Source organism: Phoenix dactylifera, chromosome 2 (genome assembly GCF_009389715.1).
Source record: "Phoenix dactylifera cultivar Barhee BC4 chromosome 2, palm_55x_up_171113_PBpolish2nd_filt_p, whole genome shotgun sequence".
Lineage (NCBI taxonomy): Eukaryota > Viridiplantae > Streptophyta > Magnoliopsida > Arecales > Arecaceae > Phoenix > Phoenix dactylifera.
The window spans coordinates 16550870-16563809 of record NC_052393.1 but is presented as its reverse complement, the minus strand read 5'-3'; the positions used below and the strand labels follow the sequence as shown (position 1 = coordinate 16563809).

The following is a 12940-nucleotide window of genomic DNA, read 5'->3' as shown; positions in this document are numbered from 1 at the left end:
TTCAATCGTAAGCAAGGCTTCTAAGGTGTCAAAATAGTTTGGTAGGAAGGATTCGACTCTTTTATCATGGAGCCATCATTATCTTTATAGTATTTAAATTTTGTCACGCAGTCGACGGCTTTTAGCATCAAAGCCACATAAAGTCGCGTCTCTAACATGCATTTTCACACACTTTACCGGAACGAAAGGCCCCAAACACAAACTGAAAGTATACATGCAGCCCATGTGTTCGCAAAAGAGCAAGCATTTTCCTTGTATCATGTCCGCTAGCATATAACCTACCTCGAAACATATTTCTTGCTTCGTGACATCAAAACCCAAGCCAAGGAACAACCCCAGCTCAGACCTCAGATGGGACATGCACTGAAAATTGTGGACTTCGGCTAGAGACCTCAGATGAGCTCAGGCCTCAAATCCCCTAAGGGTGCGAGCCAAGTTGTCCCAGGACTCGGCACCTCATTGAGACCAATCCACCAACTCACTGACGACATTCAAAACGAAAATTATATATGTTATCACCGCCAGCTAATCAAATAAGAATATCAGCCCCCAGCTGTCAACAAATGCTTGATATACCATGTTGAAAACCAGATGAGACCACACGCCCAACACACGCGGATTCTCTCCTGGCTTCTAACACACCACAACATCATCAATGAGAACCCCCCGAGCAAAGCAACGCCCTTACAATAATAATTACAATAATGACTCCAATCGAGGGGCCCTTAGAAATAGAATAGATGCGTAAATATCAATGATAAATAATAGTATCTACATTATTAATGTTATCAATAAATACTATTATTATCACTGATGAGCAAAATTATAAGGAAAGAAAGAGAAAAAAAGAGAAACCGGCGACAAGAGCAACAACGGTAATAATAGTTATAATAATAATAATAATAGTAAAGATGATTAATCATGCGATGATGATAGCCTCGGCCTAACGCCATGCGGAAGCGACGGTGAGGACCCGGCCCGACCAGCCGAAGCAGATACCGCCGGCCTCCTCCTTGACCGTGAAACCCGGGTTGGACCCGGGTGATGCGAGCCGGGCCTTGACCGGCTCAGACACGGCCGGGCCGAGCGGGACGGACCGGAAACCGGCCATCCCCATGCGCGCCCGCCATTTGCCGAAGACCTCGCAGCGCTCAACCCGGTCCGCGCCCTCCCGGGCCACCGAGTTGGCCGCCTTCCGAGCGAGGCAGGCCTCCACCAGCGAACGCTTCCCGCTTTCCCGCCCCAGCGTAGCTTCCAGCGACCCCAGCAGCGCTCCGTAGTGCCCGCACGCCTCCGCGAACCGCGCCGCGAAGGGCGCCGTGTTGCTGTTCATCTCCTGCTCCACCAGCGCCACCACCCGCGGCCCCAGGGCCCTCACCCGCCGGAGGAGCTCGTCGCGAGGATTCGCCGGCGAGACGCTCTCGTCCGCCACCCGCGAAAGCACGAACGCCAGGTTCACCGCCAGGGCCTCCCCGGGCTCGCACCCCAGCGCCGCCTCGTCCAGCTCCGACGCCCGACGGCACACGATGCTGAACCGGAGCCCCACTCCGAACCCCTCCGCCAGCTTCGCCAGCCGGTCACCGACCATCCTCAGCCCGCCGCTGCCGTTGCTGAAGGAATTGAACGGGGAGGTCGGGTCGGCGACGGCGGTGATCTTGACGTTGGGAGGCCGGGCGGAGGGGCGATGACGATGGCGCTCCGCGAGGGCCTGGATGAGGGCCATGTACTGGCTTCCCTGACCGACGTCAAAGTCGAGGATGTGGATCCTGGGGGAATCCCTGGTGGCCTCGAGGATGGCGAGATTGGCAGCGAAGAGGGCGTGCTGGAAGCAGGGGGAGAGATCGTGGAGCATCTGGGTAGCTGCCAGGTGCTCGGTGCTGCAGAGCTCGGCGGTGGGACGATGAAGCGCTCCGGACGACGGTGTCGGCGTCTCGAGCCGCGAGCACAGAGCGGCCACCATCATCGCCGTGAGCCGCTGCTCGGGATCGCCGTGGGGGTTCGCGGCCCGCTTCAAGACCGCGAGATTCGCGGCGGCCGCCTCCAGATTCCCGTCCACGATCGCCGCCACGGTGTCGGAGAGCATCTGCCGCGAGGGCGTGGCGGAGGGAGGAGAGCAGGAAGCGGAGGACGACGTGCTGGAGGATGAGGACGTGGTGGGCGAAGGGGAGAGCGGGTGCTGTGCCGCCACCGTCGCCGGCGGCGGCGAGAGGAGTTGCTGCATCGCCTCGCTCCACTCGTTGGTGGTCACCGCCGAGCAGCCCGAGGCGCTGACCACGTCCTCGTCCTCGTCCTCGTCGTCCAGAAGTCGCCTCTCCAGCTCCTCGAGCAGCCGGTTCCGCACCGTGACCTTGTTCTCCGACTCGGTCACACAAGACGGCGCCGCAGCTGGCCCCGTCGCCGCCGTCGAGAAGGAGAGATCCGGCGGGCTCGGGTTCGGGTTCGGGTTCGGGTGCTGCCTTCTTGCGTAGCCCAAACCGGAAGAAAGAGAAGAGGCGGACAGGGAGGAAGAAGAAGAGGTGGTGAAAGCGGAATGATCCGAGGAAAAAGAAGACGCCGCCGAGGACGAGATACCGACCGAAGAGAGAGGGGAGAAGGGAGAGGCGTGATGGGTCCTCGGCTTCACCGATCGGAGGAAAAGAGCGTGCTGGAGCTGCAATTGCTGCTGCCTATCCATCTCGTTGAGCGACCGCTTCAAGAGGCCTCCGGCCGCCGCCGCGGCTGCTCCTCCTCCGCCGCCGCCGCGCTCCGATCGGTTCGCGAACGGAGGCACCTGGATCGCGGATCCGGCCCCGAACCCAAAGCCTCGGCGGAGATCGCGCCCCGGGAACCCAGACGCCATGGCTTAGCAAAGATCACGGACCAAAGAGCGATCGATGATTCGAACCACCGAATCTAAGAGCTCCTGCTGCTGCTCATCTCTCGCGGCAGCTTTCTCCCTGCCATCCCATCCGCCGAACCCCTCGAATAAAATAGCCTTCCTTTGTGCCCATCTTATATCTATTTTTCCTCTGCCTGCCCTTTCTTTCCGTCCTCTTCCCTCTTGATTTATTTACCTTCTGTATTATAATAATAAATGCATATAATAAGTGAGGGGGTGTGTGCGGGAAGAGGTGAGAGGGGTCGCGACCTTTCATCCCCTCTGGAAACAAAAAAAAAAACCGGGGGTGGCCAGGGGGGAGGGCCCGCCGCACCGGCACGCGTCGGTGGAGGCGGCCTCTTCCGTCTGATTTCAAAAATTTGGAAAACCGGGCGACGCTGGCGAGGCCTCCGCCACTCGAAGGCAATTGCACTCCAGTACTCCACCCAAACCCCCATTCTACCCTCCACAGTTTCCATCTTCTACATGGTCCGCAATCTGGTTTCGCCAGTTAATAACACGTTTGTCGAGGGGTAATCCGGTCAAATACGAGGATTATTTTTTTTCCTCTTTAATAAAGGAAGAGTGGGAGTGGTCTAATGTCTACGGAGGTTTGATAAGCTAAGGTTGCGTGCGGGGGTGGCGGAATTTGTTAGGAAACCGAACCATCCAACCACCCACCACACCACCCGCCTTCTTCTTTCTTCCCTTCTTCCCTCCAATAGAGGAGAGAGAGAGCATAAGAGGCGGGACTCCCATCGTGACACGCGTATGCCAACAAAAACGAATGTTCCGTGCCCTGCCCGCCCACCCATACACATTCCTCGGGTTCCCAAGTAGGAAATGCTGTAGCTCCACCTGTTGAGGGGAAGACCCACATCCCACATGGAGCGCCGGACACCAGCTCTCGAGCACGAGACCGGTCAAAAGCGGGTATAGTCTTAGATAGGTTCCCCTCGAGGACTGATGCCTTTGGCCCACTTATTCCCAGAGTTACCACTCTCGCGGTACCGCAAGGAGGATTTGACATGCCCCATGGGGGCCCCTTTCACCGTGGGGCCCAATTGTGTACTTTATGAGAGGCTTCCGTCCTGGGCTCAGACTAAAACTATGTTCCGTAATTTTTTTTAACCTCTAAAATAGATATGTGTCATACATAGCTGATATGGATATATTTAAAAAATAAAAAATAACCAAATAATACCAGATCTCCTGACTAAAGAATCTTTGCATAATGGTTAGCCACACAGAAAACTACCCAATCTGCTGCTCCGTTAGCCTCTCGAAACACATGCTTTACCTACAGAACCATCCCATCACTGATCATAACCCAGATATTCCTAAGCAGTGGATGGTTATCGCCCACTCCTCCCACTTCTTGCTGGATCCAACCAATAATTGCTCGCGCCAAGCGTAACACACGCCGATTCAAGCTAGTCGTAACTCCGCCTTTAGAACTGAGGTGTCGAAGATCTGACAACTACTAGCTGTAATCATCATAGAACCCGAACCTTTGATGATGAAGATAGCTCCTCCCTTGCTTCCGCCATTAGATACACATCCATCGAAATTTATCTTGAGAAATCTCGAAAATGAAAGCTTTCATGTGGATGGTTCGAAGGGTTCGAATTGCATCCTTCGCGCGAGAGAACGATACTAGACCACGCTCCGCAAAGATCTGAAAGCAATTATAGCACGTTCCGACGGTTGTTAACTTGTTCGAAGAATGGAAGGATACAACCCTGCCCCATGGTTTGGACCGGGCATTTCTAGGCGAGCATGCATCTTTTTCAGCCATTTTGGTCAATCCTGACCCCTTCTTAGCAGAAAATCTCACCTCGGAGGTTGGCCACCATGCAGAGTTGCGGCCGTGTGGCCTGTTTTGCCAACTCTTGAGCAATCTCGTTGGTTAGTTCAGGTTTTGTATTCTAAATTCAAGTAAGACCATCTGGCTATGCCTAGCTTGACACAACTTGTTCATCCTGCCAATAAGTTGATATCATGCATGGCATCATTTTAGTAGGTAGTCCAATGTATATGCCAGTTGAATGTGATGGGTCCTTTTGTCCTGAGTAGACTATAGCCCAGAGATAGGGGTGGCAATCGGGTCGGATCGGGCAAAAACGGATCGGATCAGATGCAGGTCGGATCAAAAAACCTTAAACCTGAATCCGACCTGTTTATTAAATAGGTCAGAAAATTACAATCTGAACCTGACCTGTTTATTAAACGGGTAACCCGACCCGACCCGTTTAACTCGTTTAATAAAAAAAAAATCTCTCAACTCCCCAGTCGAATCCCCACCGAACCCGTTCTCCTTCTCCAATCTCCATCCGTTTAATCCGCCGGCTCTACAATCTCTTCCTCCCATCCTTCCGGCTTCCGCAAACCTGCAAATCCGCCGGCCCTACTCTCTCGATTGAAAGAAGTCGATGATCGCCGGTCCGACTCTATCGGTTGGAAGAAAGCGACGATTTCTGGCTCGACGACGACGATCTCTGTCTCGACGATGACTCTAGCGAAGGTGGAGAAAGCGTACCTCGAGGAGCTGCAGCTCGACGACGACCTCTGGCTCGACGACGACGATCTCTGACTTGAGGTCTTGAGGGCCGAAGAAGGAAAACAGAGAGAGGGGAGGGCCCAAAACCTTAACCTTAGCCCCTGCCGCCGTCCTCGTGCTCTCGGATCCCCCCCCCCCCCCCCCCGCGCCGCTGCCGCCTCCGGGATGTCTTCGACATCCTCCCCGCCGCTCGATTTCAGGTCGGCGGCATCCAGGGGCGTCGCGGGGGTCGTCGGGGCTGAGGATGGTGAGGGGAGCTTCCAAGCCTTCCACGGGTCAACCTGTTTACGATCCGAACCTGTTTAGGCTAAATCCAAACCTGTTTATGGCGGGTCGAACATGGGTTATGTTGGTGGGTCGGGTCATACTTTGCCGCCCCTATCCAGAGATGATTTGTGTGGATAGCAGATCATGATCTGGATCAGGTATTTAACATGGGAAATGAAAATTCCCAAGAGAAATTAGTTGAGGAGTTGGTTTGCCACCCAATTATCTCGCTCTAAATTTCAAGATTACATTATTATTGAAATCCTACAACATGTCAGGTTGAAAAGTAACTACTTTAAAGCAAGCTTACCTCATGGATCCTTAAATATGGAGACTAGTCAAATGTGTACTCAGTGAAACATTATATTTGTATTCTAAACGTAAGTTGCTCGTTTGAAGGGACTGCATCATCGAATTTATTGTCTTGCCTGCCAATGTAATATCCACCAGCGAGCAAATTTAAACGGTAGGGACAAGGCTGGCTTGTAGTCTTAATTTCAAAGCTCAGACAAGAAGCTAGCTAGCTAAAGCTAGAGCATTTGTGAAATCTTTCTGTTGCCACCAAAATCCGTTTTGAGGCTGGAAAAGATCTTACGGTTCACTAACGGATCTGCTCTAAGAGAAAGAGCTCTGATCTGCACGCAAGAAGAAGCAAGAAGATTCAAGGTCACCGAATTTAATCCAGTCCGTGTGGCTCTCCTATATTTAAGTCAAATAAGACTTTGGGGTACATAAAAGTAGAAGAAAATTTCAAGAACAGAATAGTAGAATAATATGTGCGAGATGAGCCATGCGTACCTGGTTCCCCTGGTCCTGCTTTTATAAAGGAGTCATGATTCTACTAAGGTTTGACTCTTAGTAGAGTCCCAAGCCTAGAGGAGAGCTGGCTCTGGCTTTCCTTATTTGGGTCCACCTAGGAGCTTAAATCCGGTTGAAGTAGATCTCCCTGGGTGTCATTTGTCAGACTATAATTGGGTGTCAAATTTAGACTACATTATTTTCCCCTTTTTGGGTGGCTTTTAAACCAAAATGATAAAGCCAAGCCCCTAGAAGTCATGCTACAAACCCTCTTGCTGATGTTTCTATACTACCATGGTTTTGAGCCACAACAAAAGGTAGAGAAGGAACAAACTCAAGGGAAAAGAATGCCAATTCTCTAAGAGCATTGAAGTAAACAATGTATGCTATTTACGATATGGAAACAACTAAATTGGATGACTGCATGAAGCAGGCGGCATCTTGACGCCAACTATGGTTTTGAAGTTATAATTAACGAAATCCTGGCATTGTATTAAATCCAACTTTTCTTCCATTTTCCCCTTCTTTTTGGGCGGATGTGGGGGCTAAGATTCTGTCTTTTTAAGTTTGGTAATCTCGATAAACGTAGGCCAGGTATGATTTGAAAGTTGGCTATCCACATCTGAATTCGAATTTTACCATGAAAACACAACTCGGATTTCGATCCGCTTGCATGTGAAGCAAGGTTTAGACTTGACTTCATTCCAAACTGACCCCCTCGTACCCCAATCAGTATGAGGCAGCTTTCGCTATTGGATTGCAATAGTATTCCACCAGCATGCATGACTTGACGTGAAAACGAGTTGGCGAGGTTGCCCACGAATATTACACTGGTGGTTGCGGCCATTATGTCAACGGCACAAGAAATAAATTCAAGAGTCAGTTAAAGAAGAAAGCATAGAATGCATGGAGCGAATAAAAAGGATGTGGTAGGTAAGCCTTCTCTCTCTGTGATGATGACTGATTTTTATACAAACTACAAAAGAGAGAACTCCACCCCCCCCCCCCCCCCCCCCCCCCCCCCCCTTGACATATCGGCGTGTGCTTCACTCTTCCTCAACCCAGGAGTTTCCACTCTTCCCTGGTAGTGAATCCGCAGAAGTACGTGAAAAAGAAAAGTTTCAATTCCCGGGGTTGCAAGGTAAAATTTAATTAATTACTCAGTGATGCAGAGGCATGCATGGCGACAAGGGCATGCATGGCTGTTATAACTTTAGACACAACGAGAGTGGTGTTGCTCGTGGCATGGCACCATTGCATTCGACTAGGAACACAATGATCTGGTTTGGTGCACTTGGTGGGATGATGTGAGACCGAGAAGGCAGTAGAGCCCAAGATGCTGAACGGGATATGCTTGGTTGAAGATGCCACGAGTGAATTGTGGCTGAGATATTAGGGACTCTTCATTGAATCCACAGAAGTATATGAAGAAGTTTGATAACCTGGGGTTGCAAAGGTAAACTTTGTGATGCAAATTAAAGCCATGGTGGTGTTGCTCCAGGCATGACACCATTACATCCAACTAAGGACACAATGAAGCTTGAGATGTGCGACAAAATTGGTTCGATAACAATGATGGTTTGGTGCACTTGGTGAGATGATGTGGGACCAAGAGGGCAGCAGACCCGCATGGTTGGTTCCATATTCCACGAAGGGCTTTATCGAGTTGTCGCCAGGATATTAGGGATTCTTTATTTAGTGGTAGTTTGCCTCCTGCATCTCTAATTCTAGAACTTGGAAGGTAGAGTGTTTGGTCGACCACAATTGGTTTTCAGCTTCAAAATATATTAGCTAATTAATACATGGGTTAAGTTGTGCCACTCTAGCGGGCTTTTAATTGCCCGAGAGGTGTAACTTATTTCATCCTTTAATTGATACTAATATGGCACAACAATGTAGTCGTATAAGATTACCCTAAAAACCAATCCTCCCAAGCAACTGACCATTTAATTTGGGCTCTTCATGCGAATATTTCATAACAAAATTAATTAAGAAATTCTTCAATATATATATACCCTCTACTCCTTTCATATCCAAAATCAATATCACATATTCAAATCGAGGATTCATACCATTGCTTATGATCTATACTGCTAAAATTGCCTAAAAATAAAAAATCAGGTATTTTTTGTGGTATCTAACTTATGCATCAAAAGACAAAAAATTGACGATTTTCATTATGTCAACATGCTATGTACATGGTTAAATATTTAAAATTTAAGAATTAACCTTATTTATCATGATTCATAGATGTTAAAAATGTATAGATTGAAAATTAATAAATTTTAATATTAGATCATAATAAAATATGGTCTTATATTATTTTAACCATCAATTTTTGTGTATAATTAATGCATAGTTTAGAGAGAATCAACATAAATAATTTTAGATTTTTTTAGATATTTGTAGTGGTGTAAATCATGATCAACTGTGTGGATTTTCGATTTAAGTGCTTGATTAATTTTGGACCTGAAATGAGTAGATACTCGATCCTCCTGAAAGAAGTGAAATCTATCTTATATATCACTTCATCTAACTAGCTTCTTGCAAAGTAGAAGTAGGGGATGTAATCCTAGGACTTAATACTTTTCTTTCATGGCAGTGTTCAATAGAAACACTTTCAATTAAACAAGAATTTAATGAGAGGGTGCAATCCTTAAATTCATTATGTGGCAATTGTATAAAGATTGTGGGGCTTGTTCTATGGTCATTAGGCTTGACTGTTTCACTACCTCTTTTGTCAATGGATCATTTGGACTAAAGAGCCTTTCAAGAATAATAAAGCTCTCTATTTAGATATGCATATTGCGGGCTTTACGGAAGGGTGGAAATAATGTCATAGTCAAAGCATTAAAGACAAATGTTTTAGCTATTACAATAATGCGCTGCTCACACGGTCAAAAAAATGTAAAAGAAGATGAATATGTACAAAATACAACATTTCAGCCATCCTATTCCCACCTCACCAAAAAGAAAAGGAAGAAAAAATTCAAAATTTATAAGTTTTTATATAATGATGTTGTTGGGTATATGCAACATGATCGACAAATAGTGCATGGAATTGAATCCACATTTGAACGGCTGGTAACACATTTATATCCTACAGTGTAATAAAAGCCTCTTATGATGGTATAACCTTTTGAAAGTGTTCCCAATATTTATGGATATTGGATAGAGACAGGGTCCTAGAAATTGATTGCACTTTAGCAAGCAACTTGGGCTTCAACGGTTCTAAGATAGTTGTTTGAGAACAATTTCCAACATTTCATGAGTTTAAAAAAAAAAAATAAAGCCACAACCAAGCAGCATCTCCAACACTTCAAAAACTACGCAGATTTTCTGCTGAGAATTTCTATGTGGTGAACTTACCATGAATCTTGATACTTTAGGGTGAAGTAATCTTCACGCTAAGAATTTCTATGTGGGGAACCTTATCTCACCCTAAAGAATCACCTGTCATGTACTCAATTATCCTTGTATAATTGTTCTTATTATCTTGTTTCACTTATGAGTTACTTTACTTATCTTTTTGCTGGTTTTTGTTGTGTTATTTTCATTCTACTAAAAATTATGAAGCCCTTTTTATTGAGGCAAACCTGAACCCTGTCACTTGATGGACCAAAACAATCGATCGATCTGCTCGATCTAGTAGGTCAGCGACCTAATTACTATCATTTTATTTTCCCAGGGAATGCTTATAGACACAGTTCTTTTTAGATCATTGAGCTATTCTCCTATATTATTTTCCTTGACATAAACTTGATATACTTTTCTCTATTAATTATCATCTATATATGAACGTGTCTCCATATGCTTTCGCCAAGAAAACAAGGAAAGAAAGTTCTCCCTTAAATATATATATATGTTGGTTTCTTCCCCTCCAATCTCTTCGGATAGCTCTTCTGTATGGGAGCCGCGGCCTTGTTCCCCTCTCATCGTATCTTCACAGCTACTTCTCCATCTATCCAAGCTTTGGACGTTTCTGCATGGCAAGCTTTGGCCAAACAATAATGTTAGTAGCAGTTAGTAGCCCTCTTTGTCTTCATTTTTTTTACGACGTTTGAAGTGATTAGAAAGGAATTTTGTTTATTATATTGGACCCAGCTTAACCAGCTGACGTCGCTCGCAGTGAAGTTTTAAGTTAGACTAGACATGATTGCAAACCCAGCATACTTCTTGTGAAAAAAGAAAGACAAATTGTTTTATGTGCTATTGATGCATAATTGCCGATTAATATTTCTTAATGAATTTATTTGAGGGTTGAAGGAGTTTGAACAAGAGTGATGAGCAATTAATGTTACGATGGATGGAGATGTTGGCGATAGCCCAGTTTTCCATTGCCATCTTCTAGCTTGAGTGCTTAAAGTTACACGCTACCAAATAATTTATCTTATGCAACTTTAGTCACGGTATGCTTAAATTGCGCGCATTCAAATGTACCATCAGTGTAAATAAATGATTTCATTGAACCCATATACATTATTTTTCTGATCTCCAGGATCATCGCAAATAGATCCCATACATGTGGCATTTATTCTAGCCAGTCAAGTAGGGGTCACTTAGTCCATAGAAAATGAAAAGGCTAGTTATCATCTCCTACTGGTACCATAAGTTTTTTTTTCTCCAATTTTGCTCTAAGCAACAAAAGAACATTTTAGCTAATTGTAAGGCATGAAGTATCTCAGCAGCCATAACATTGCATTTGGTTCACCATTTATACAAGGTTGAAGATAAATAGTAGTGCATATTGGAAGGAATGGTTATTCTACACGATACTCTAATTTCTGTCTGGCCTCGTCTTTATATAGAATAAAACTAGGTTAAGCGTTTTTTTTTAAAGAAATTCATTTAAAAAGAAAGCAGCTATAAATTGAAGGCTTTATGCACCAGGAGTAGTTTATGGCACCTTTTTTTTAAAACAGCTACTCTTGGCATGACATTTGATTGGAATAATTATTCTTGGGCTTATACTTGACTTTCAGAAGTTTTTTTGGCATGCATAGGAGTTGGAGCAAGTTGTGTGCTTCCTTTTATCTCGAATGAAGCATTGCCTAAGTTTGAATATGACTTATTTAGCATGGGGCAGCGATATCTCAATGAAGGTGATGTTGGGGCTCTTTTGGGCAACATATATAAGATAACCATGGTGTCACGCCAATATCCCTAAGTAATCATCTGTCATTAAAATGGTAACTATTATTTTGGTTCTTATTTTTCATTATATTAAGAAACTACAAAGAATATTAGAAGAATTATGATGCTACTTGTTCAATCCATATTTTATCACGTTGAAAAAAAAAACAATCCAACTGGCATAGAATTCAAGAAATAAATGATATATTTAATTAATGAAAGAGTTATTTTATTTGCTTGCTCTTAATAGGAAATAAGGCTTGGAGGTAACTCTTATGTATTTAAATTGTAATTATTAATGTACATGCCTAACATAACAGGTGGCCGCCAAGAATGCTATAATAAACACTACTTTGAAAACTTACACTTAGCTCCATGCACAGAGGCCAATTAAATACGGGTGCGATTTAGTTTCACTGCTAATTAGTAGAAATTGAGTCTGTCTCCTTCTAATATTTGGTAGATTTTTAGATATTTGTTGCTATCGATCCTCAAACCACTGATATGAGCTACTTTTGTGGATCTACAAGACAACAGACAAAGTCAAGGAGTTCACCGGATTGGCTTCGACTGGTCCTCCATTGTTTAAGTTTGAAAAGATTTTCTTGGTAGCAGATGAGAAAGAAGAAGAAGATAGAGATAGAAAGAATAAGGAGCTTAATAATAATGGCAGTAATAATGCCGGTACTAAGGATTTGCTTTCAAGGTATACCTTTGTTATACTGGGTTCATGGTTTATTTATTGGAAATTGGATCTTAGTAACTTGGAGTCATACTGTAACTGCGAAAAGATTCGGCATAACCGCGGGAGATTGTTATAGTTATCCTTATCTCTAGCTTGATGGTGGGAACACCCTTTCTGTAGGAAAAACACTTCCTCACTTGGTGAGATTATAAACTCAACCAAATATAACCAAGTATAAGTTTATGAATACAAAGTATATGGAAGCTAGTCACCACAAATACCAATGCTAGGCGAACAAAATATATGGACTGATTCTAAGTGATAAATATCAAACAAATCAAAGGCATACACAAGAGACACAAGATTTAATGTGGTTCGGCATATAGCCTACATCCAGAGGTCATGCTCCGATCAAACTTCCACTATAATAAACAAATTACAGTGGTTTCTACTCAAGTATTAACATACATCACTTGAGACAATTCAATAAAAAAAAGGGAGAAAAAAAAGGGTTACCTCATGAGCTTAAACAAGCCAACTCCAACAACAAATCTTTCAAACAACTTATTGGAAGAAACCTCAATGCACCCTTGAAAACACAAGATTCAATGAGTATCAATAGACAGAGGAGTAGGACAAA

The 12940-nt window shown here is 44.8% G+C and overlaps 1 protein-coding gene across 1 annotated transcript; it reads right to left on the bottom strand.

Moving 5' to 3' along the window:
- Positions 1 to 532: 532 nt before the first annotated feature.
- Positions 533 to 3043, bottom strand: LOC103702695 (scarecrow-like protein 8). The gene has a single exon (XM_008785231.4). It carries the CDS (start codon positions 2837 to 2839, stop codon positions 944 to 946), a length of 1896 nt encoding a protein of 631 aa, XP_008783453.1. The 5' UTR covers positions 2840 to 3043; the 3' UTR covers positions 533 to 943.
- Between the last annotated feature and the right edge of the window lie 9897 nt (positions 3044 to 12940).